This window comes from Tympanuchus pallidicinctus, unplaced genomic scaffold (genome assembly GCF_026119805.1).
Source record: "Tympanuchus pallidicinctus isolate F22 unplaced genomic scaffold, pur_lepc_1.0 scaffold25, whole genome shotgun sequence".
Classification (NCBI taxonomy): domain Eukaryota; kingdom Metazoa; phylum Chordata; class Aves; order Galliformes; family Phasianidae; genus Tympanuchus; species Tympanuchus pallidicinctus.
Window position 1 is genome coordinate 3251442 of NW_026294742.1, and position 22550 is coordinate 3273991.

The 22550-nt window shown below is 45.6% G+C and overlaps 2 protein-coding genes across 4 annotated transcripts in view; one reads left to right on the forward strand and one right to left on the reverse strand.

The window, feature by feature from the left end:
- Positions 1-4753, forward strand: part of BICDL1 (BICD family like cargo adaptor 1) — a 45078-nt gene extending 40325 nt beyond the window's left edge. The window contains exon 11 of one of the 2 annotated variants that reach the window (XR_008208326.1): positions 529-639. Coding sequence is in view for 1 of the 2 variants with exons in the window: in XM_052689869.1 (XP_052545829.1) it covers positions 529-729 (201 nt within the window). In the remaining variant the exon portion in view is untranslated. Of the gene's footprint in view, positions 1-528 lie in introns of both variants that reach the window. The other variant, XM_052689869.1, reaches the window with a different exon arrangement.
- A 571-nt stretch (positions 4754-5324) lies between these two features.
- On the reverse strand, positions 5325-20779 carry RAB35 (RAB35, member RAS oncogene family). Of its 2 annotated transcripts, none has more exons than XM_052689882.1 (6): positions 20637-20779; positions 16586-16636; positions 15724-15847; positions 8709-8833; positions 8500-8624; positions 5325-7960 (listed from the first exon to the last, which is right to left on the reverse strand). In XM_052689882.1, exons 1-6 carry the CDS (start codon positions 20686-20688, stop codon positions 7832-7834), a joined length of 606 nt encoding a protein of 201 aa, XP_052545842.1. In that variant the 5' UTR covers positions 20689-20779; the 3' UTR covers positions 5325-7831. The 2 variants fall into 2 exon arrangements, with proteins under 2 accessions (XP_052545842.1, XP_052545844.1); XM_052689884.1 differs by lacking the exon at positions 20637-20779 and adding an exon at positions 17319-17485.
- Between the last annotated feature and the right edge of the window lie 1771 nt (positions 20780-22550).

Sequence of the window (22550 nt, forward strand, 5' to 3'; positions counted from 1 at the left end):
CACTCTGCTGCAAACATGGATTAAACCACAGCATCTCCAGTGCTTCAAAAAACAAACAAAAAACTGGAGTGCAGTTGTTGGTGCCAAGCTGTCAGTCAGAGAGCTCCCATCACTCTGCCAGCACCACTGGAAAGGAGCTGGGGCTAAGGGATGAGCACCGAAGTGACAAGACCCACATGGGGTTTTTGTGGGCCTGTGCCTGACCCCGGCCCCTCTGCTCTGGGGAGCACCTTCCCCCAGGAGGGCCCTTCAGTGGGGCTGCACAGACAGCTCTGCCATTCCCTGGTTTGCAAGTCTGCTCAAGCAATTCATCCCCCAAGCAATGCGAGTTGCCTTCTCACTCATTAGAAAACCTCACAGTGGGAACTGGGGCTGAGCCTGGGGCTGGGCAGGGAGCTGGGGCTGTCCCCACGCTTGTCGTCATCCCTTCTCCATCTCATTGCGGCACGTTTCACACCCACATCCCCACACAAGCTCCCCACGAGCATCAGCTGCCTCTAACGCCCATCTCCTCTCCCTCTGCTGCAGGATGACATGCACAGGGTCATTGACCAGCAGCTGATGGACAAACACCCGAAGGAATGGAGCCAGCTTGCTTATTCCTTCTCCAGTGGCTACGTCGCAAAGCAGAGTGCCAGACCCTCCCCTGTGCTCCGGCCAGAGCCGCAGGGGGATGAGCCCAGTGGGGCAGAAGGGCACCGTCTCTTTTCCTTTTTCAAGAAAAATTAACTTGAAAAAGAGAAACCTCTCCAACCATTCTTGCTTCAAGATGGGGAGGGGGCAGCTGCCCAGCTTGCTGATGGACCCAACGCTGATCCACCGGGAATAAGAAGGGGCAAAGGAGTTAACCTTGAGACTCTGCACTATTAACGCCGCACCTGGTCTGAACCAAATGTTTACATAAATTGGAAATTTGCAAATTGACATTGTGCTACAGATGGAAAGCAACTTTTCTTATTCTTCAAGTGAAGCGATGAACTTCAGGGTATATTTTAGGCGCTTTGACACGGTTTAGTTTCTGCTGTGAAGAATAATCTGATTGATTGTCTTAAAAGCATTCTGATGCTGGAGAAGGAAATAAGCAGCCCCAAGACAAAGCAGCGCAGGGGATTGGGAACTGCCATCACAGCGAGTGCAGGGGGAAGAAGAGAGCCCAATGCAAGAGAAGAGAGGAGCCCTCATACAGCCCTCCAGGCCTGGCAACTGATGTCCTTCATCCATCCCACTGGGAGCAGAGCTGCTTTGGCTGCAGCACTGCCATGTTTTGAGAAGATGAACCCTCACTGCACATCCTACCTGGGCATGCCTGTGGCTCTGTGGAGCTGCTCACCCCCGCGGGGAACCCAGGCTCCTTGCAGGTCATGGCAGTTGTAAGTTTGTGTCTTCTGCAGCCTGTTAGAAGAGTTGCAGAGTCTGTAGGTGCACAAAAATGTTAAGGACTTCTTCCCATCCCTATTGGCCACCTGCAACAGATTACAAACTGAATAACGTTGTGGATGTTCAGTCCTGGGGCCTCCAAAGGTCAAAAGTAGATGTGGAACTTCAGCACGTCGCACACCTTTCCCCTAAAGCCATGTATCTCTCGTAAACCGAGTAAGAAACCTGTTATTGTAACAGGATAATCTCCCACCCAAAAAAACCCCCACAACTCATTGAGATCCTGTCCATAATGAAATCAAAGGCTCACCACTGCTAGGCTGGCAGATGTGATCCTTAAATCCGTGTCACATCCGGATCACATCACATCCGCTGGCAGATGTGATCCATGCCGAAAACACACGGGCATCTACCTTTGCTAAAGCCCCAGGCAATCAGGGCACCTGCAGAGCTCTGGGGATCCTGCAGCTTGCCCTTTGTGCCCTGCAGTACCATTAGCTGTGGTCTGATGGAAATGATGTGTATTTGTTCTGCCCATGGGTCATTTCCCACTCAGCCCCTCAGCAAACAGGCAGCCAGATCTCCTCTTAACCAAAGGTGATCAAAGCCTGCTTTGCTGCAACCAAGACTTGACCAACAAGAAGGAAAATTAGTATTTCTGGTGTATGCACACGGTGGTGCTGGAAACCCTGCAATACATTTCCCTATGCACTGGATGGGCACCTTAGAGCTCTTCCCTTTGATAGAGTCTGCCTTCATGAGACAGCAAGGCAGCCAGGCCAAGCTCAGAGCTGTCCTGCCTCCATCATGTGATTTTCACATGTTCTCCCAGCTCACAATGCCCACAGACCCCAATTTGTTTCCCTGCTGCTTCGAGGAGGCTCCTTCCTACACTGTCCCACAGGAGATGGAACACATACAGCTCTTCCCAGCTCAGCACAGGTGCTAAAACACCTTCTTAGGGGGAGCTGCCAATCCCTGCTCCATATTGACAGTCACAGGTATGCTGCTAGAATTAGCCATCCAGCACCTCCTCCTTAGAAGCAGGTAAGAGGTTGGTGGGTTGTTGTTTAATGTATTTATTTATTGCATCGAGCATACATAATACCTCAGTAGAAATATCCTTTCTGCCTACAAAGATCTGAGCATCCCCACGTTTCCTTATTAGCACGGAGCTGCCATGCTGGTACAAAGTCAGTAAACATCAGGTCAGCTCTGCAAAGAGCAAAGCACTCTTTGGGGATAGAGAAGGATGAGTGGTAAAACTCATTTACCTGAAAGCAATGAAACCTGGATCCCAGGTCCTACCCAAGAAGTAATTAAAGCACCATCAACATCGTTTAATGCTAATAGGGAAGGGAGCTTGGAACCTCATCAGCAGGAAAGGAAACCAAACCTCTCCTCCTGCTGAGCGTCTGCTTGTAGTGCAAACTAAGGGAAGGGACTCCGTGCAGTGCCAAGAGTGCTCTCAGGACAGAAAACCCTCATCCTCCCATCATACCTACATTATGACTCCTCACAGGACAGAGACACGAGGCACGTGCTCAGCATCTCCTGCCGTCAGGACTCACTCATGCCCATATGCATTAAGAAGCTCTGTTACCTGCAGAATTGGCGTGGATAGATGGATGCCAGTGATCCCTGTGAGCAGTTGTCTTACACAGCAGTTCTTTGGAAATGACACTGCATATTTTTGGGAGTCATGTGAACATCTCCGTCCTCACAGCTCCTTATTCTGCTGTCAGCATTCACTTCCCAGGCCCCAGCAGCTCTCTGCAGACCACGTGCTGACAGCTGAGTGGGACCTTCCCCCCTTGAAGATGTCTGTCTGTATGCAATCCTAAGTAAAGGACCTTCAGTTACTCAATGAAGATGCAGCAATGAGACGAAGAAAGGTGCCTTCTGCTACACGTTTGCTGAGAGGAAAGTGACTCATTTGGTTGCAGGGGTAGGCAATTGAAATGCACAGCACATCTCTGCATTTAAGGAGAAACCTACCCTAATCCCATTGCAATTTTATTTATTTATTAGCAGTGACGGAAGAGGATGCAAAAGGAAGGACAGCGCGTCCCAAGGTGCCAGCTGGGTATGGTTTCTTCAAACTAACCCCTTAATCCTACAGACTTAGTTGCACTACTAAACCCAGAAATACAAGAGAACTGTGTTTAACGAACTGGACAACAGACCAAAGGAGACCTCCTTGTGCTCAGCTGCTACTCAATAGGAACAGAAACTGCCTTAACATAGCAGCTAAGCTTCGTTTCGTTTTATTGAAAACTTACTCAGTCCTTCACATTCTTGTGTGTCACATTGTGTTTTAAGGTCCCAACTATTTCACCTTGAACGGTCATTGAAGCACTCATCCCCTTCTGTAGAGGCCAGGAACCTGGAACTGTCCTTGCAGGGCTGGGTTAGAAGATGCTCCACTTGTGATAGTCTGTATTTTAGGATACACATGGCATAAAGAAAACATCAGCTCCACTGAATGGAATGGAGGAAGTGCATTAATCCAGCAGGCACACAGGATCCCAAAGCAGACTTAACAAGAGGGATCAGCAGCTCTAAATACAACACTCACCCTTCTGAGATGATGGTAAATAACCCAGCAGTGCTGCACAGTCACCGCTCGAGTTTTGCACATGCAGAAGACACCTGCTGAGATGAAGGTTACAAAGAACTTTCCCACAGTTGAGCAACAGGTGACTGGGCAAATGTTTTCTGTGTAAGGGAGAAGGGATGATTCTCCCTTTAATAAACTCTGCAAGGGAAGCAACAGTAAACAAGGAATACGTGAATGAAAGGCAAGTCACTCGCACTTTATGTTACTTCAAACTTGGATCAGCAACTTGCCATCAAGATGAATGCTAAATCAATTAACGACAACAGAATAATTTTGCACAGAGCAGCAAGAAGTGAGGTTAGAGGCAGTGCTGCATGCACAAGGACTTCATAGCTGTATGCACTTGTCCTACTTAGAATGCTAAATTCCTGATATGCCTCTGCAGCAGGCAATCTCTCCACTCCCCACTCGGCTAAAAAAAGCAAGATTGTTGTAACCAAAAGCCAAGAAAGGAAGCGTCTGGGTGCTGCAGTAACCATTCCCTTGGATTGAGAGGGAAAAGCACACAGCAGGGACAAGCAGAAAGAATGTATCTATAGATATGTACATAAACCACAGTGCTGTAATTTTTGTATGTAGCAGTCATGTAAATAAATGTATGGTTTTTATAAGATACATATTATGAAAATCTATAAAGGCATATTTTTAGTAAAAAAGATGCTCTTCTTTTGTAAATAGTTCTCTTCAGAATAAAACAGACCATTTATATACTGTCTCAGCTCTCAAGTCACTGCTTATCCTGCCCACCTGCAGAAGCATCTTTAGCACCTCATCATCCCAAGAAATTCACCCAGACAGCACTTGCATGCGTTCTGCAGAGAACAAGGCTGGAGAAAGAATATTTGAGGCTTTTGCACCTCCTGCTGCACAGGAAAACAGGCAAATTCAAGTCTCCTCCACCATCCAGCCATCTGTATCCTTTAGGTGCCTTTACACGGAGGAGCATTCAAACTTTGACAAGTTTAGATAAATCTCAAATGACCAGTGAGACACGACCAACGTGCCCCAGTTGCAGCTCAGGCCATCTGCATGTCGTGAAGATTCTCCCATCAACAGTCATAGCTGAACAAGGCAGGCAGGAGAAAAGGCATCGTCCCAGAACACTTGGGAGTGTTTCCATGACACTTCTCCAGGAGCGAGGAGCTGCCTTCAGTAGCCTGCTTGTGTGCACTGGCAGCCAGCACAGAACAGATACACATCAATTGTGATTTCATCAGTACCTCCTTCCCCAGAAAGAAGCCCCCTCCACATCCAGCAGAAGGGCTCAGCCCTGGCTTGCCACCCTCCACCTCCAGATGATGGACAGCAGAGGAAACAAAGCCTCAAAAAAGATTTGGCAGCTTGTAACCTTTATTTTTAGTTTTTTAAAATTATTTAAAAAGCATAATTAGAAACTTTCATTACAGAAATAATCCTAGCAATCCAGTTAGACATTCCATTGCTCAACATTTAGGAAACTTCACATCAGCACACCACTAGAGATGCAGTCCCCACCCCTTCCAATTGAACAGTCAGTGGCAAGAGCAGACATAACCACTCCTCTACAGCCAGTATTAGGAAAACACTCCCACTGCAGGAAGTTGGACACCTGGATTGGCAGAGTTCAAACTGTGGCCACAAAGACCTGGACTCAAAGAGAACCAATCTTCCCACATAAGAGAACACTCCAGGTTCGGGTGCACCATTTCCTCATTTTATTGCATCAGTTCCAGTCATTTCAGACATTTATTTCAGCCTGTAAGAAGTTGCTCCTTCCTGGATCTGCACACTCGCTACCACGAGAGCCCAAAAGAAACACAGTTGGACCCTTTGATTAGAAAGTGGTAACCGTCACAGCATCACAGCACAGCTTCATTTCAACAGGAAGGCTTTGAGGACTGACAGAGCTCCTTCCTTGTGCATACACCACATTCAACATGAGAAAGCATACAGAATGACACCTGGTGCAACTTAAGCTGCCCCTTTCCACAGCTGCTTGAGTCTAACCATCATCAGAGCTCACGCTAGCAACGTCATCCCAACTCTTTCTTGGGTTACCAATACAAGATATGTGAAGAAAACAGATGGGTGAAGGCAGCTGGAAATGTACTCCCAGCACCTGAACTGATTAAAAATGTGTTTACACATTCATTGTTTGCATTTTTTTTAAAAAGAAAGTCTCCAAAGTGATTGATTGTGATGTGATTGTATGATTGGGGCTCTTACCACAACCCGTAAAAATCTTAAAAAAAAAAAAATACAGGCAAAATAAGTGACTAAATTTTAGCCTCTCCTGGGGGAACGGGGAGGAAGGGAGAGAGGAGGGCTGATCCAGAGCTCATGGACGTCAGTGAACCACATCCTACCAAACCAAGGCCAGCAATTCCAATGGGCTCACTGACAAATGGAGTAAGTCTGCCTTCAAGGTCTTCAAGGAAATCGTTATCTTCCATGCCTTTTTGTCATCTTAAAGAAAATTCTTAATTATTATGTAGGCAATTATTCAGGTGCTGAGCACGTACATTCAGCCCAGAAATCTAATACTTCAGTTACACAATCTCTCCCCCTTTAACTATTATCTACCCAGGGCAACAGACTGAGCCACTGTTTTCCCAGAAATGCCAACGTGGGCAAAGAAAACAATGCTGGGCACAGCAAGACCGGTTTGTTTTCAAAGGTGATCCTCCAAGCAAGTTTTCCATTTTCTTACATTAAAGAGCAGTCCTCCTTTCTAATAGAAGAGTCCTGGGAATGATCCTGCAGCAGCTTTCACTTTCAGACATCAATCCAGAATAGCTAGATTTCTTTTCATGCCTTTTCTCACTGAAAAACGCAGCTCTGCCACCAAAATTCACATTCATGTTCACATCTCCTATTTGTTGATGGGACAATGAGGAGGAAGGGGTATTGTTGGTTGGGTTTTTTTTGGCAGAACATGGTTTTTGTTCTCAAAAGAAGTGGACCCTCACTTAGGACCGTGGCAGAACCAGAAGCAGAGGTCAAAGGAGTTTAATTTCACCTTAAAAAAAAAAAAAAAAAGTTTTATCCAAATAAATCCCACTTCTGCAGGCTGGTTGTTTTTTTTTTTCAGTATCTTGATACAAATGGAAGGAGAGCATGGGTACAGCTGGGCTGCAGCACATGAAGATGAAACCCAAGGACCCAGCCAAAAACCCGGATCATGGCAAACTGAAATTCAAGGCCCCAGCAGCAGCACCAGCTGCCAGCCCAAGGGCTTGAGAAGTGAAACCCCAGGCTTCAGCAACAACACCTGCAATCCCGGTACCTAGAAAAAGAAAGCCAGAGCCCCAAGTAAAAGCCTGGAACTCTAAGTGAAGCCATAGGCCCCAGGGGCACCAGTTGCCAGCCTGGAGCCCAACAGAAGTGAAGCCAGAGGCCCCAGAAAGCAGTTGCTGCCAGCCCGAGGCCAACTTGATTTAAGAACTTGGTACTATTTCATTAAAAAGGTGAACTCTGCAGTCCATGATTGGTTGACATTAAGAAGGCATAAGCCAAAGCAACAACAGGGAGGCGAGGCTGGTTAACGCAATATACATTATATACAAACTCTTGGGTTAATTAGTCCACTTGGTAGGCAACGTCCTTTCTTGTCTACAAGGCGCACTGGAATGAGCAGGGGAGGAGAGAGGGGCAAGATTCCATCCGATACTTTCTTGGCACTGAAGTGGTAAGGTGCCAGCGCCTCTTGATAGAAAACATGGAGAAAAAAAATAATCTTTAAATAACGGCACAAAACTGAGAAAGTCCTCCCAAAGCCTGTCCCAGTGGAACTGCCCGAGTCTAGCTGGAAGGGCTGATCTGTCAGAGCAGAGTCTCTGCAGCAGGGGAAGGGCATTAGCAGCACCGCTTCTTCCTTTTACTGTTCTTCGTTAGCTTCACCACATCATTCTGTTGCTGCTGTTGCTGCTTTGCTAAGTTTTCTTTCTTTGCTCGCAGAACTAGCTCTGTAATGCAATTAAACATCTGCAAGAGAAACAAGCAAGATCAGACCACCTAGGAGCTAAGGCTAGTCATTAGGGAGTTGCTTTTAAAAAAGAAACAAACTGTCCACTCTTAAATTTTTCAGTTCAGAGATCCTCCCCAACCTACCAGAACACACCAAGCTCACATTGGGTGTCCTCCAGAGTCACCTCCAAGCTACATCTGTAATGTTTCCATCCCCTTTCCCAAACCAATAAATAAAAACAGGTGAGTTTGGCATCTGAAGCCTGGAGTAAAGACTGAGCAGTTCTACCTTCTGTAAGTATCCTCCCCAGTGAGACATCTTTCTTGAGAACAAGCCTAGTATGTTAGTGCTGTAAAGCTAGTAAAAACGCAGTGAGGTCTTCACTTCCTCAACCTCCTCCAAATGCAGTCAGATGTCTCTTGTCATACTACCTACTCACAGGCAATTTGGGTGAAGCATTTTATCTTTCTTCCTCAACAGAAATAATGTAATTCTTTCTTCTTCCCAAGCCAGCATCTCCAAGTAGTTATTTTCCATACTCTGCATATTACATTACCTCTTCCACATTAATATTTTCTTTGGCGCTGGTCTCAAACAATTGGATCTCCATCTGCCCAGCAAACTTATAGGCATCTTCTGTTTCTACTACTTTTCGCTCTGGGTCATCGTTCTTATTTCCCACTAAAAAAAGAAAGGAAAAAGTCAGCAGAGTACTTTGGCAGGTCAGTGCACTAAGATGCTTTAAATCTGTGATGAATGACTTACCTAGTATCCGGCAGACATCATCACAGTTTTGATTAATTTCATGCAACCACCGTTTTACATTCACAAAAGATTCTGCACTGGTTACATCATAGACAACAATGACTCCATGTGTTCCTCTGTAATACCTACGGAGCAGAAAAAGACAACAAATGTTAGTTCAAGCTACGTATCACCTTCTCAGCTCTTGCACTTAGCTTTGACAAGATTCATAACAAATCTCCACGTTAAGGTAACCAAATGTCTCCATTTCATACAATCATCGAGGTTGGAAAAGACTTTTAAGATCATCTAGTCCCACCATCCACCTATCACCAACATCTAGCCAGCAAAGAGTGCATCTGTCCAAGCCACAGACTCCAGGAGGATACTGTGGGAGGCAGTGTTGAAGGCGTTGCTGAGTCTAGGTAGACTACATCAGCCTTCCCCTCATCCACCAGGTTGGTCACTCGATCACACAAAGACACCAGGTTGGTCAAGCAGGACCTGCCTTTCACAAACCCATGCTGGCTAGGCCTGACCCCCAGGCTGTCCAGCTTATGTGTGTGATCTCCCTCTAGATGACCTGATTATGATCTGCTCCATAACTTTTCCTGGCACCAAGGCCAGGCTGACATGCCTGTAGTTCCCCAGATCCTCCTTACGACCCTTCTTGTAGATGGGAGTCACACTGGCAAGCAATTTCCTTACTAAGGGGAGCCATTTAATTCTTCTGTAACAGCTTTGCCACCTCTATTCCTCTAGATCTAGATCTAGAATTCCCTGCTCATTTAGTCCATGCTAACAGATTTCAAAGCCCAAAGTCTGCTGCTGACTCCCTTGTTCATGCTGCCAGAACCCTGAAAGATGACAGTGTCTTCTGGCAACGCGAGCAAAAGGCAGCAGTGCTCCCAGCACGCCCCCAGAACCTGAGCGCTCCACCGGCCACATCAACTCCCTGCAGTAATTTTGTTATCGATGAAAGATCACCTCCAGATTAAAATCTCCAAATATACTCAACCCCCAGTCACAGTTCTCTTGAGCTCACAAAAATTTCTGTCCTGTTGAACAACTGTGCTCCAATCACACCTTCCTACTCAACAGATCTACTCCATATGCACTTTCAGTGCGTTCTGCTACCTCCAGCCATTAAAAATAAGCTTTGCTTTGGTTTATTCCTATTAGTCCTGGGCAACCGGCACCTTTAAGAAATAAGTAATAATGATACAAAAATAATAAAGCCAAATTCAAGTTCCAGTGTTGTCACTTCAGGAAGCTGCTGAAGGCAGCAGTGTGCACACCTCAACAAGCTATGTAAAGCAAGCTGCACCTCCTCAGTTTCCAGCCACATCCCCTGGACTACCAGGTGTTTTTCTTTACTGCAATTTTTTGGCAGCTCTGACCAAAAAAAAAAGTAATTGAGACGGCTGACAGCAAGGCCTTCTCCAGTATTCAGTTTTCATATTTCAAGTAGCTTTATTTCTTCCTCATTCACCCTCTTTTTTATGATCAATATTAAGATCTTTAATTAAACAAATGCATACCAAGCCTGAGGAATTTCCTTTAACTTGTGAGAGCGTTTCTAGAGCTTTACCACAAACACTGCAGCAGTCTCCCTTCTGCTGCATTTTAGATGTGATCACCCTGGCTCTGATAATTTCTTTTTTAAATTCAAAACTGTATAATCTAATGCAAACGTGCACCTTTTAGAACTCAGTGTTGTCTGACTTCTGCTGCTGATACACTTGAGTGAGCCATTGCCTCTCCCTCACCTCTGCCTTCTGTTAAAGAATGGATGGTGAGGACACTCCATCCACCTTGGTGGAACATCAACAGAGACATGCCAAAGATAGGCACACATCACATGCTGAGTGCATCTCACCCCCACAGCTCCAGTTCTTTTCATCTGCTGATGTCTTTGCAGTGATAGTCATGGCACATCAGCACTTCTCTGTGATGAGATGCACACTCTGCAGGAGCAGAAGCCATTCCTCTTGCTCACCTGGGTGCTTTCAGAAGACAGCCAAACACTGCTCCCATGCTATGCTTTACCAGACATCTATGAGTGCACATCCACATTCCTTGGCAAGAACTCAGGTGAGAATTATTTACAGCCAGTAAGAAAGAGGCCCTGCACTACCTCACATTCTAATCCATTCTCAATCAGTTCCTTTAACACCTGAAAACTTGTTACAGCACTGCACTTGTGCCTCACTTAGTTACAAATTTATACCCCTTAGAGAAAAAAGCGTTCTACAGCTTGAGTCCACACATGCAAAACCTCCTGACAGCACTGTTGCATGCGACAGTATCAGAAAGGGAAAGACTTGATCCCACCAAAACACTGGATGTCAATATGTATAAACTTCAAACTCGCCCTTATCCCTTCACAGACTTTTAATTCAGCACCTCTGAGGCTGGCCTACCACTTCCTCTCCAACACTGAGCATCACGTTCACAAAGACATCACTCAGCCTTCACAGAAAAGCAATGGTTCAGTTACACCTACGCAGAGCTGCTTCATCCTGGGGGCACACCACAAAACCGTGCCCTGTATCCCCGTCACCCAGACCAGAGACTCAATGGAGGCAGCATCCAGCAGCTCCTACCTTGCCTCTGCACCCAAGTTTTCCTCTAAGCAAAAGCACGTGGTGCTGGGGAGTAGGATAACGTGCACCTTGCATGTGTAGGTCCCCCTCCTGGTACACCAGCAGCACATCACCATTTGCTTCTAGAGATGAGAGCTGTGGGCTGGGCCACGAAGCACAGACCACAGTGACATTCAAAGCTCTGCAGGAGCTGGGATCTCCTGCTACAAAGCTCTAATATTGCCAGCCACCTCATCAGAAACGTCTTCCTTTGTGCAAGACAGCACCCCCTGACTCCTGCTGAGTTCCTATCAGCATACATTGCTTCTATCTGTGGAAGAGAGATTTGCCTGGCGCATCCTTCTAGAAAGGTTGCCAACCCCTCATTTACACTAAGATGTCATTTTCTCCATTGGCTGACATTACCTTCTAGCAGCTCAAGAGATAAGACTACGACAGCCTTTTATTCTCCAACTCCTAAGCCTTAAAAATACACAGGTTTTTGTTTTTTGTGTTGTTTTTTTTTTTGGAAGAAAAGTTAGCCATGCTATTTTCTCTCATTTGTTAGATACATCCTTGTGTCCTAGATAACATTTTAAGCTTAACAAGTACAGCAGAGATGCTCCAAACTCAAGAGCAGGACAGCACTAAAAAAGACAAAATCTGGTTTATCCTATTCCATACTTCAAATTTCAGTATGATGCAGTGCAGAATTGCTTTTATAAGAAGTTGTAGGCTTTGGTGAGTAGAGAACAGATGGGGCTTCCAGCATTTAAGGATAAGTACATGTAGGTTTTGTGCTTTGGCAAGCAAGAGGTGGTTTAGGCTTTGGCACAAGAGAAAGAATGCCTTAGCATCTTCCCATCCACACCTCATGGAAGATGGATACTGTAAGAAGGAGAGCAGAAGAGACATGAAGTTCTCTATTTCAGCATCCAGTTGAAGGACTAAATAACTGATGGCAGCTTCCACAGGGTCAGTATCTGCTGGTCTCAGTGACAGACATGCTAACAAAATATAGCAAAAGTTACAGAAGAGTTATTTGCTTTCAGAGTGCCCAAGAAATGATTCCATTTTGTTGAAAGACCTAAGCTATTTCCACATGTCTCTGCAGTTGGATGCCTGGTAGTACACAACTATCTTCCATGCAACTGGAAAACCTACCTAGATAGAGAGGCTTCAACTACAGCTTTGGTGTGGGAAATGATTAAGGATGACAGCATTTAAGTTAAAATAAGCACCAAAGCAGCTTGTTTTACCTACAGGATTATAAAACACGGCCTTAAAAACAATACCTACTAATACAGCTGACTTAAATCAGAACACTTTTAGAACTGGTTAATCAAACTGATAACACCCTTCAGCCACCTGCACTCCACCACCTTGACATCCACCAGTTATTCTCTACTTCAACATACCTCTTAAATTTCCTCCAGTAAACACTTCCAAAGATTAACATCTGGAGGTCTGGGAATTAGTTTTGTGAAGGGAAATCAATCAGTAAATAACTATAGCTGGCCAACTTGAAAGAGAAGTCACTGGTTTAAATCAAGCATTTTTGTTTGCATTCCACTTGTTGGTTGTGGACGTTTCCTTGTTTTCCATTCCTCCAGCACCCTAATTTATCTATTACAAGATAATATCTATTTTCATATTCACCTTTTTTGGGGAGTGTCCTGGAAGCACATCTGTTGTCAGAGGCCTGTTTGACTGTCTTTTGGTCACCATATCTGCTTTACGTATCAGTTCTATCATCTCAGAAAGCTTATTCCTATCATGAACATGCCTTATAAATGCATGGAAGAAAGTTCATCTGCTAACATCTGATAACTGCCACGCAAAACTTCAATCCTAAAACCAGAGTTCTGAACCAGAAGAAGAGCAGTCCAACTGCAAATAAAGTACAGAACCCAGTTGTTCATACATCTTAGTATTTCTGCTACTACAAACAGTCGTGGCATGCACATCTCTGGTGAATTGAAATCAAATTTACAGTTTGGATGAAGTTCCACACCAACCAAATCCATACAACTTGTCCTCCCCCCCACCACCTAGCAGCTATTCCAGTTCTTTCACATTTAATAAGCAGTAAAAACAGTGGCTGTCTTTTATAATTTTCAGTCTGAAATTCTGATTTAAGTTTGGCTTTCCTCCGTTTCTGCAGAACGCTCTCAATCTATTTCTATATTATTTCTATCCCTTAGCATTTTTACTTTGTTCTTCTGTTTCTGCATCTGTAGTCAAGTACAGTTGAAACAAATACAAGAACATTTCTCAATTTTTTACTATTAATTCCCTAGTGTCTCAGTGACTGCGCAACCCTAGATCTAAACTGCAGCACTTCCAACTTATTACTACTAATTACCAAGTGGACTCTAATTTCTGCCTTGCTTGCCTCATGGCTCAACACCAATCTCTAACTGCAAAGGCACTTCCAGCCCACAGTAACACTGAAGGAACACATTTCACATCCTTAACCTCAATCTGAATAGTCATTGTAACAAAGACTTTACATCACTCTGTTGACAGCAGGCCTGCACTCCACCCCTGATGTGGTCAGCCAAGCCCTTTCATAAATACTAACATCATAACTCTATTTGCTTGGGGCTCAGTTTGGCCTCAGCAAATCAGTTACTGCATTACTGTGCCAATAAATAGAGAGAAAAAAAACACCCTTTCCAAAATCAGAATCTTGTGACGTATTGTTTTCACAGGTGATACATTTAGGTCAAGAGAGCCTCTGGGAAAATACCACGGAATGCTCCACAGTCACAGCAGCCCACCCAGCTGCAAGAGAAGCCCTCAGCACAATGTAATCAGCACTGGCAAAGTGTTTTCCTCAACAGCACAAAGGCGCTTGGACAGAGGAACTTCTCTGCTTACAGCTGCACAAAGTTCAAATCTTCCTTCCCTGCCACGCAGGATTCTGTAGCTGCTTTACCAGCGTTAGGGCACAAAGGCTGCAGCCTTCACTTCCCCGAGAGCACTTGTAGTTGTTCTGGTAAAAAGCAATGCAAAATAAAGGAAGAACTGAGTTCAAACAGGTCATGGCACAACTGCCTCCAATCTCTTCAGCTTGTCCATTTTCTACTGCAACTGAAGAAAAAAAAGTAAAAATCCATAAAATACACTGCAAAGTCTGACCTGCAGCTATTCCTGTTCACAAAAGGAAGCCTCTTTTCCTGGTATTCCCCATTCAGTGCCGGATACCACGGCTTTTTAAACTAGCTGGCATCAGCCCCTCAGCCCCATGAACCAACGCTCATTAACACAGCTCTGAATTGTGTCAGGGAATCTGAAAACAGGAAGGCCCTCTGCTGACTCAGCACTAATTGGGGCTCAGCCTGCCCTGCGTGCACAGCTGATAGGAGCTGCAGCAGTGCTTTGCTGCCCTCCCCTCACTGCTTCCTGCCCCAAGCTGCTGCAGCGCTGAAACAAGAAGTGATGTCACACACAGGAACCCCACAAAAGGTAACAGAGTTTTTTCTAGCTAAACGTTTAGGAAACAATGGAAGTAATTCAGCAGTATCTGTACAGAAGTGCAGAAGAAAGGGGGGGCACACATGCCCGATTTGGCCATTTCTAGCTGTCCAGGCATCACAGATGCAAGCAATCCCACTGTTTTCAAGCCTGAATAATTTAATCAATACACCAGCTGAAAATGATCCTCCTCTCAAAATGCAGCCAAAAAAAGAAGTCAGACACGAAAGATGAAGTGAAATACCTGAGTCTTTCAAGAATAAATATATATTTTTAATACTCAAAGGAAACCAAAGTTCCACTTTCAAATACATTTCTTCCTACTCCCCCCAGCCAGGCACCACAAATCCAAACGTTTACTGCCATCCATTTACAAATGCATTTTATTCTTAGTTCCCCCTGCTGCAGCTCTGGGTGTGGTTTGTCCAGGAACAGGAAAAGCTGCGCACACGCTGTTCGAAAGGACAATGAACACGAAACTGAACCCAAACCAAGGAAAAGGTTAACTTTGTGTGGGTGTCTGCTTCCACAGAACTCGACACAAAGATAGCCTCTAAAATGCATTTGTTCTAAAAGAGAAGAGACCCCATTCTTAGTCCTCAAAGATACCCAGTTATACAACACAGAGAATCTGTACCCACACTTTGCAGCACGTTCAACTGGGGATGATCTTCCTGGGCAAGCTTTCAAGATGAGTTTTCTAGCATATGAAAACCAGTGAAATAACTCTGCTTTGAGAACTAGAAGCAGAGGAGTAAGACAAAGCCATCGTGGAAATACCAAGAATGTTGAAGAAATCTGCAATCTCAGTTTCAAACTTATCCAGAGTGACACCACCCCATCTGCCCTAAACCAGCTGACAGAAGTCCCACTACACAGATAGCAAAGCCATCACAGCTGATCAACGGCAACATTAAAACATCCCAACGACAAGCTCTGTACACCAAGCTGCAAGTCACAGTTCCACTCACGTTGATGTGATGGTTCGGAAGCGCTCTTGTCCAGCTGTGTCCCAGATCTGCAGTTTCACTTTCTCTCCATTGATCTCAACTGTCCGGATTTTAAAATCCACTCCAATTGTGGTAATGTAGCTGCCTGAAAGGACAAGTGAGAACGTAAGTCTCCTTTATTCTGTGTATCTCAAAACATGCTTCTGACTCCTGTTTGGCAGCAGCTCTCAGACTGGGCAGGAGGACAACTTTTCCCCCTATCTGCTCATCTTTTAAAATGTCCTTTCAGGTTCTGGTGATTTGTGTATTTTTATCCACAGCCAATAGATTTTTTTCTAGCCATAAAACCACATCTTCCATGCCATCCTAAGAAACTGTAAGTGTTGAAAAATTATTCTTCTATTGGCAGTCAAGAGTATGCACCCAAACATCTTAAGTAACCACGCAGGCATTCTTTGTGTAAAAATTCTGAGACAAAGCTTTTCCTCAACTGCTAATGCAATTGCTTATTTTAATACAGTCTGTTCTAAGAGTTTCCTCCCAATAAATTAGTTATGTCACAAACGTGAGTGACTGAGCTACAATAGTCAATCAGCCTAAATCCCAAAGGGCCAATGGGAAGTCTGCACAGAGCACTGATTAAGCTAAAACACCCAAGCTATTTCTGGAACCATGGCAGTATTTAAATACTGTGGTACTTTCAGTGATAAGAGAAGATCAAACAGGATATAGGCCTGTAGCAAAAGCAGCAGAGCTAGAAACAATGCATCAAGCTACCAGCACAGCTACCAGCATGCAAAGGCAGCGCTACAGCTCCTTGCCAGCCAGCAGGCCTGGAGCAAACCTTGACCATTTCACTTACACAAGCCAACAAAATACTCACCTGAAAACGTGTTATCTGCAAAACGCAACAGCAAGCTGCTCTTGCCCACACCTATGACAAATAAAGACATGGAGAACCTTCAGTGCACTCATCTTGGATGTCAGGTAACAGAACAGTATTTTAACCACTCTCTGCATTTCCTTTTGGAAGTCGAAGCTTTTCTCAGCAGATATGTTAGCACCATCCCCCCTGGGCAGTCACCTCAGAACTGCCCTTGAGGATTTGATCAGCTGTCAAGTAGCACACTGCACTTACTCCTTCAGCACAGGGTTGCTATGGGTTTTGCGTCCCCCCATTTCTCCAGACCTCAGCAAGCTCAAAACAGTATTTTTAGAATGAGTTGCAGACCACGGTTCAAAGAGGCCTCAAGAGTCTAATGACCAAAAGCAATTTTATGATCCATTGGTTTACATTTGCTCAGGAAAGGTCCAAAAATGAGGACATCCTGCTAATTAACAAGTGCTCAGAACACTACTCTACACTCAGTTGAATTCCACTTGCACATCAGGCTGATATCGCTGCCCACCTCCCATTCATCTGTGCTGTGCTGAACAGCAGTGGAATTTGGACTACTTAGATAATCAGACCAGGGTTTGGTACTATAAAGCTTATGTTATCATGGCACAGTTTAACCAAACCCTGAGCCAAGCAGAGGAGCTGTTTGCTTCGGAGCATCCAAAAAAGACTTGTTCTACATTTCCCAGGAAGGACTCACACCTTTCTCAAGTTGTACCTTTAGCCAAAACATTCCATGAAACATTTTCCAATGTGCTTCGAGCATCATCCATGCTTTCCTTAAACAATTGTTTGCACCCTGACTACACCCTGCTGCATGGAAACATTTCTCACTGTTCTAGAAACAGGAATCACAAGAAATTCATTCCTGCACATCCAGCCAAGGGAATCCGGGGATCAGAATGCCTCAAAGTTATTACCTCTGTGTAACAACTCTTCTGTTGCTGTCCCTTCCACCTCACTCCTCCTCCTTCCCCCCCAAAAAAAAAAACTGCTACAGCATGAGGAGGAAATTCAAGCTCACCAGGGTGATTATCTATCGAATCTTTTCAGGTAGAAGTTATTTAAGCTAATTATTTTGATGATGTATAACTTTAAAGTTCTTCCTAACATTAATGTTCTAAAGGTAGATGTAAAGGCTATATAGAACTCCTACATATATATATAAATATACACACATATATAGAAGTTGAAGGTGGTGAGACACTGGAACAGGTTGCTCAGAGAAGCTGTGGATGCCCTGAGGTCCTGGAAGCACTCAAGGCCAGGCTGGATGGGGCTGTAAGCAATCTGGTCAGTGGGAGGTGTCCCTGCCTATAGCAGGGGGTTGGAACTGGATGATCTTAAAGGTCTCTTCCAACCCAAACCATCCTATGATTCTATGAATATTTATTCTCTGTTCACATCTGAAGAAAGCTATCAGAAAAAAATATAAAAAAAAATCCATGACAAATAAGATCAGCATTATATCAGTAAACCAGATCTCATCTGCAAAAAGTTTAAGTCATCATAAATTCAGAGAAGGTATTATTTACTGTTAAGGGGAGAGGAAAAAAAAAAAGCAATTAAAAAAACCCACGAAATCATAGTGCATGTATACTGAAGATACATCTCAGAGCTCAAAAAAGGCAGCAGAGCACCTCCCAAACTTTAACAATGCCCTGGTTATTTAGGAAGAGCTAAGCCCATGCAAAGTGCCAGTCAGCTTATAAAAAAGAAAGAAGAAAATAAGTCTTCGGCAAGCACCCTGCTTTCTGATCAAACCACCTTCGCCTCCAGCTTAATAAAAAGAAAAGAGATGCTGGAAACCACAGACGTGTCAGACCACACCACTGTGTTGAGGCTGGCCAGCACCAAGCTATGCTGCAGAGCTGCATGTGCTGCTCATGACCACTGCTCCATCAGCCCATGCACTGCAGCGTAGACTCAACCTCATCCACAGCTCTCAGCTGGCTGCCAGAGAAGAGAAGCCTCCTGAGCTCAGCGAGTTCCTTGTGCTCCAGATGACAACGATCTCTCTGAACACACACTGCCTCTGACCCGCACAGCAAGTGCTGAGAAACCACACTCTGTTTCATACTCTGCTTCCTACACAGAGTTATTTGAAGATCAGAACAGAGAAGGATAACAGGGCTCCTGGCTTGCTGGAGACAGTAAGATAAAACAAAACAGGAACGGCCTACTGACTTGGCAAAATCAAAATTAAAAGCAAATTTCTGCATCCTATCGGTTTCTAAACGCCGTTATGAGCAGTTATGAAGTAACACATGCAAAGCACAGATCATCTGTGTTATTTTTAAACATTTGGAACAACTGAGATTAACAGCAGCTTCTCCAGATGACCTGTTCTAAAAACACACAAACCTACTACCCTTGACAAATTTGCTTACAGAGGAAAGTGGATGAAACATTATCATTCACCCAGTATCAGTCCACTTCCTATTACAAGGCCTTTCTGAACACCAACAAACAAGGCAAACAGACTAATGTGTGGAAGTAGGGACAAAGCCTTACTGTTGTGGTAAGCAAAAAAAAAAAAAAAAAAAAAAAAAAAAGAAAATCAATATCTAAACAACACAGTGAGATTTAATTACAGCAACAGAGAACCTCACGCATCCAGACAATTCTCACAACACTTTTTTCCTCTCTGGATGCAGCGCAGGGACTTTGCTCAGTTCAATTCAGCTAAGACATTGCATTTAATTGTTCAAGACAAGGAGAAGCCTTCCTCAGAGTTTTCACCATCCTGTTTATCTTGCCTGAACAGTTTGGAACTCATCAGCAAGCAGCAGCATTACTGCTTTACTCAGAACGAAGCATTTGGTTTTAATAATCCACAAGTTCCCAGAAGTGCCTAGGGCTTTAAGCTGTTCTGAAGCTCTCAGCCTTTCACAGAATCACAGATTGGCCAGGGTTGGAAGGGACCTCAAGGATCATGAGTCTCCAACCCCCCTGCTACATGCAGGGCCACCAACCTCCCCATTTAATACCAGCCCAGACTGCCCAGGGCCCCATCCAATCTGGCCTTGAACATCTCCAGGGATGGGGCATCCACAACCTCTCTGGGCAGCTGTTCCAGCACCTCACCACTCTCATAGTAAAGAACTTCCCCCTGACATCCAACCTAAATCTTCCCTCCCTCAACTTAAAACCATTTTCCTTGTCCCAGGCCTTTCTTCCTATTCCTGTCTTAAAAACAGCCTTTTCCTTCTTGCAGACACAGTTTAGCATAGAATAAAATATTTTTACATACAGCAAAAGCTTCTGGAGGTGACAGCTGCCAAGAGCGAGCAATGCTGCATGCTGGGACCTGCTGCCTTATGGACCACACCTCTAGTAAAAGAAGAGGGTGGATGCCATCTCTTCCAGTTTATGGAAATGTAACTGTGAGCTGCTTGAGGGTTACCAGCACTGAATGGGACCGAGGGTGGGATCTCCCAGCCCCGCGTCCCCAGCACAAAGCACTGGGCACAACCTGAGCTCACCGCCAGCCCTCCAGAAGTTTCTGAAAGTGCAGTAGAAGCATTCAATGGTTTATTTCCAAAACGTGTAACGACTCCTTCTCTGCAGCTCTCCCAGCTATCTGTGCACGTAGCAAGGCTTCGAGCTCATCGAGGATTTAAAGAAGTGTCGAACTCCAGAACCGAGATTCCAGGCAGTCCCATGGACGGTTTGGTTAATAACGAAGAGTTAACAATGAAGAGCAAGCAGCGATTGCTGCAATGAGAGCAGCACGGCCGGGCCTTTAGCTCAGGAGGGAACCCGGCAGAGACCCGACAGACACAGCCCAGCCCGCGCCCCACACACCGACGATGACACGGCCGACGTTCGCCCACCCTCGGCCATGCCCGGCCCGCTCCCCGCCGCATCCCGCATCCTCACCGCACGGCGCTGCGGAGCCCCGCGGTCCCCACACGGCCAGAGCGGCCCCAACGCCCCCCAACGCCCCGCCGCCCCCCTCAGGCCCCGCCGCGCCCGCGCAGCCCCCGCCCCTCGCTGCCTAAGGGCCGGGGAAGGGCGAGCCGCGAGCCCTCACCGCTATCGCCGATGATAAGCAGCTTGAAGAGGTGATCGTAATCCCGGGCCATGGCCGGGAGCGGCGGGAGCGCGGCGGGAGGGAGGAGGGGGAGGGGACGGCGGCGGGCCCGGATCCACTTCCCGAACAAACAGCCGGAACTGACAGCGGCGCCAACGCGCATGCGTCTGCGCGCCGCCGTAGACCTCCAGCTGCGCCGGCACGCCGCCGCGCACGCGCAACGCCCCTCCCGTCGGCGCGTGCGCGCAGCCCGCCCAACGCGGCGCTGCGCTGCGCATGCGCGCTTTCCCTGAACTGGGTGGGGCGGGGCTGCCAGTTCGCCTCAGGCCGCCATGATGGAGCTGTGAGGGGAGCGCGCGCGCTAGGCAGTGCGCGTGGAGAGTCCGCAGAGAAATGAGAAGACAAGGCCGGGCTTATTGGCATCTTGAACCTAGGGTTCGATTCCCAGGGATTTAATCCAGAGTTCTGCTTATGTTTGGGGTGTTATCTTTGCCCTGTCACTTACGTTGGTGCTGACCTGGCTGTAGTCAAGAGCACGAGAGGTGGTGCTGTCTTCTCTGTGGTTTCTTTGCTACAAAAACATTTATTTGTGTTGGTGTTTGGTCTCCGTAGTGGTGCTGTGTTTTGGTTTAGAATACCTCAGTTATTCAGGTCTTTGTTATTTTTTGGCCTCAGCATCTCAAAAATAAGTGACAGAAGACAGCACACATCCTCCAGAATAATTACTTCACCAAATTTTGTTTAGCAGAAGTCCAAACCAAAATAATGACTTCATTTAATTACAATATGGGTAATATTAGAAACATCAGCTTTACAGCTCACTGAGGGAAGTATCTCATTAACATGCACTGGTCCTCCAAGTGAGAGCCTCATCAGCCCTGAAGAACGCAAACTTTCCCATCAGCTGAGCTACAAAGACACTTAGGATGCACCTGCTGTGAGAATCTTCTGGTGGAACCAAAGTGCTGCTTCAGATCACACCCGTGAACATTGTGAGTGTGTTCAAGGAGTTCCAACCTGCTCCTGGTCAGCTGCTTTGAGAGGGCATTGGGCTTGTTGACCTCTGAGATGGCTGCTAGCCCCAGCTATGTGCTGAGCTGTGAGTGGTCCTTACAGAATGACAGACATTTGCTGGTGGTGCTGCATTCTCCTTAATATAGGAGAGGACTAAAAAGCTGCAGATTCTTCCCTCTGGGTTTTTGCAGTAGGGTTTGATTGGGAGAAATAAGAATATTTTTAGGGTAATTGTCTCTAATCAATTCTAGAATTACATATTTCTTCTACATGGGATACTGTGGTATGGTTGTGCTGTTACATTTTTGCTATTTCTGTGCAACTCATCTGAAAACAAGCCAACCCAGTATGGCTAAAATAGCATCTCTAGGGTGAAGATAATTTTAGCATCCTCTAACAGAACACTTCTGATTGAAAACACAACTATGCATTTAGTTATAAACATTGCATGATCTTAACCTTCACAAAAGTCTTCTGGCTTTCAGAGCTCAGCCCTGTCACATCCTCCTCGTGCTGAAATCCATTTGAATGTCCTCCATCTCTCATTCCTATGCCATGGACTTTGCAGTTCATACATGTAAAACACCACACTGAGGCTGGAGCGCTACCAGACATAAGCACGTGCAGTTCTGCAGATCGATGCTCACAGAAACACTGTTGGAGAAGGGTTTGCAGCTAGCCCAAGCCCAATCCAGGCCAAAGCCAACATCTCCTGTCTATCTTACATCACAATATAGCATTTTGGCGGCCCATCAAATAACCCAACACATCCCCCTCGTGTCAGCATAACCAAGGGGAGGCCCCTTGAATCTATCATACAAACCACCAACTCAAACCTCAAGTCAGCATTTCCTATTACCCTTATTTTTAAGCTTACGAAACCCCATGTAGAAAGCATAA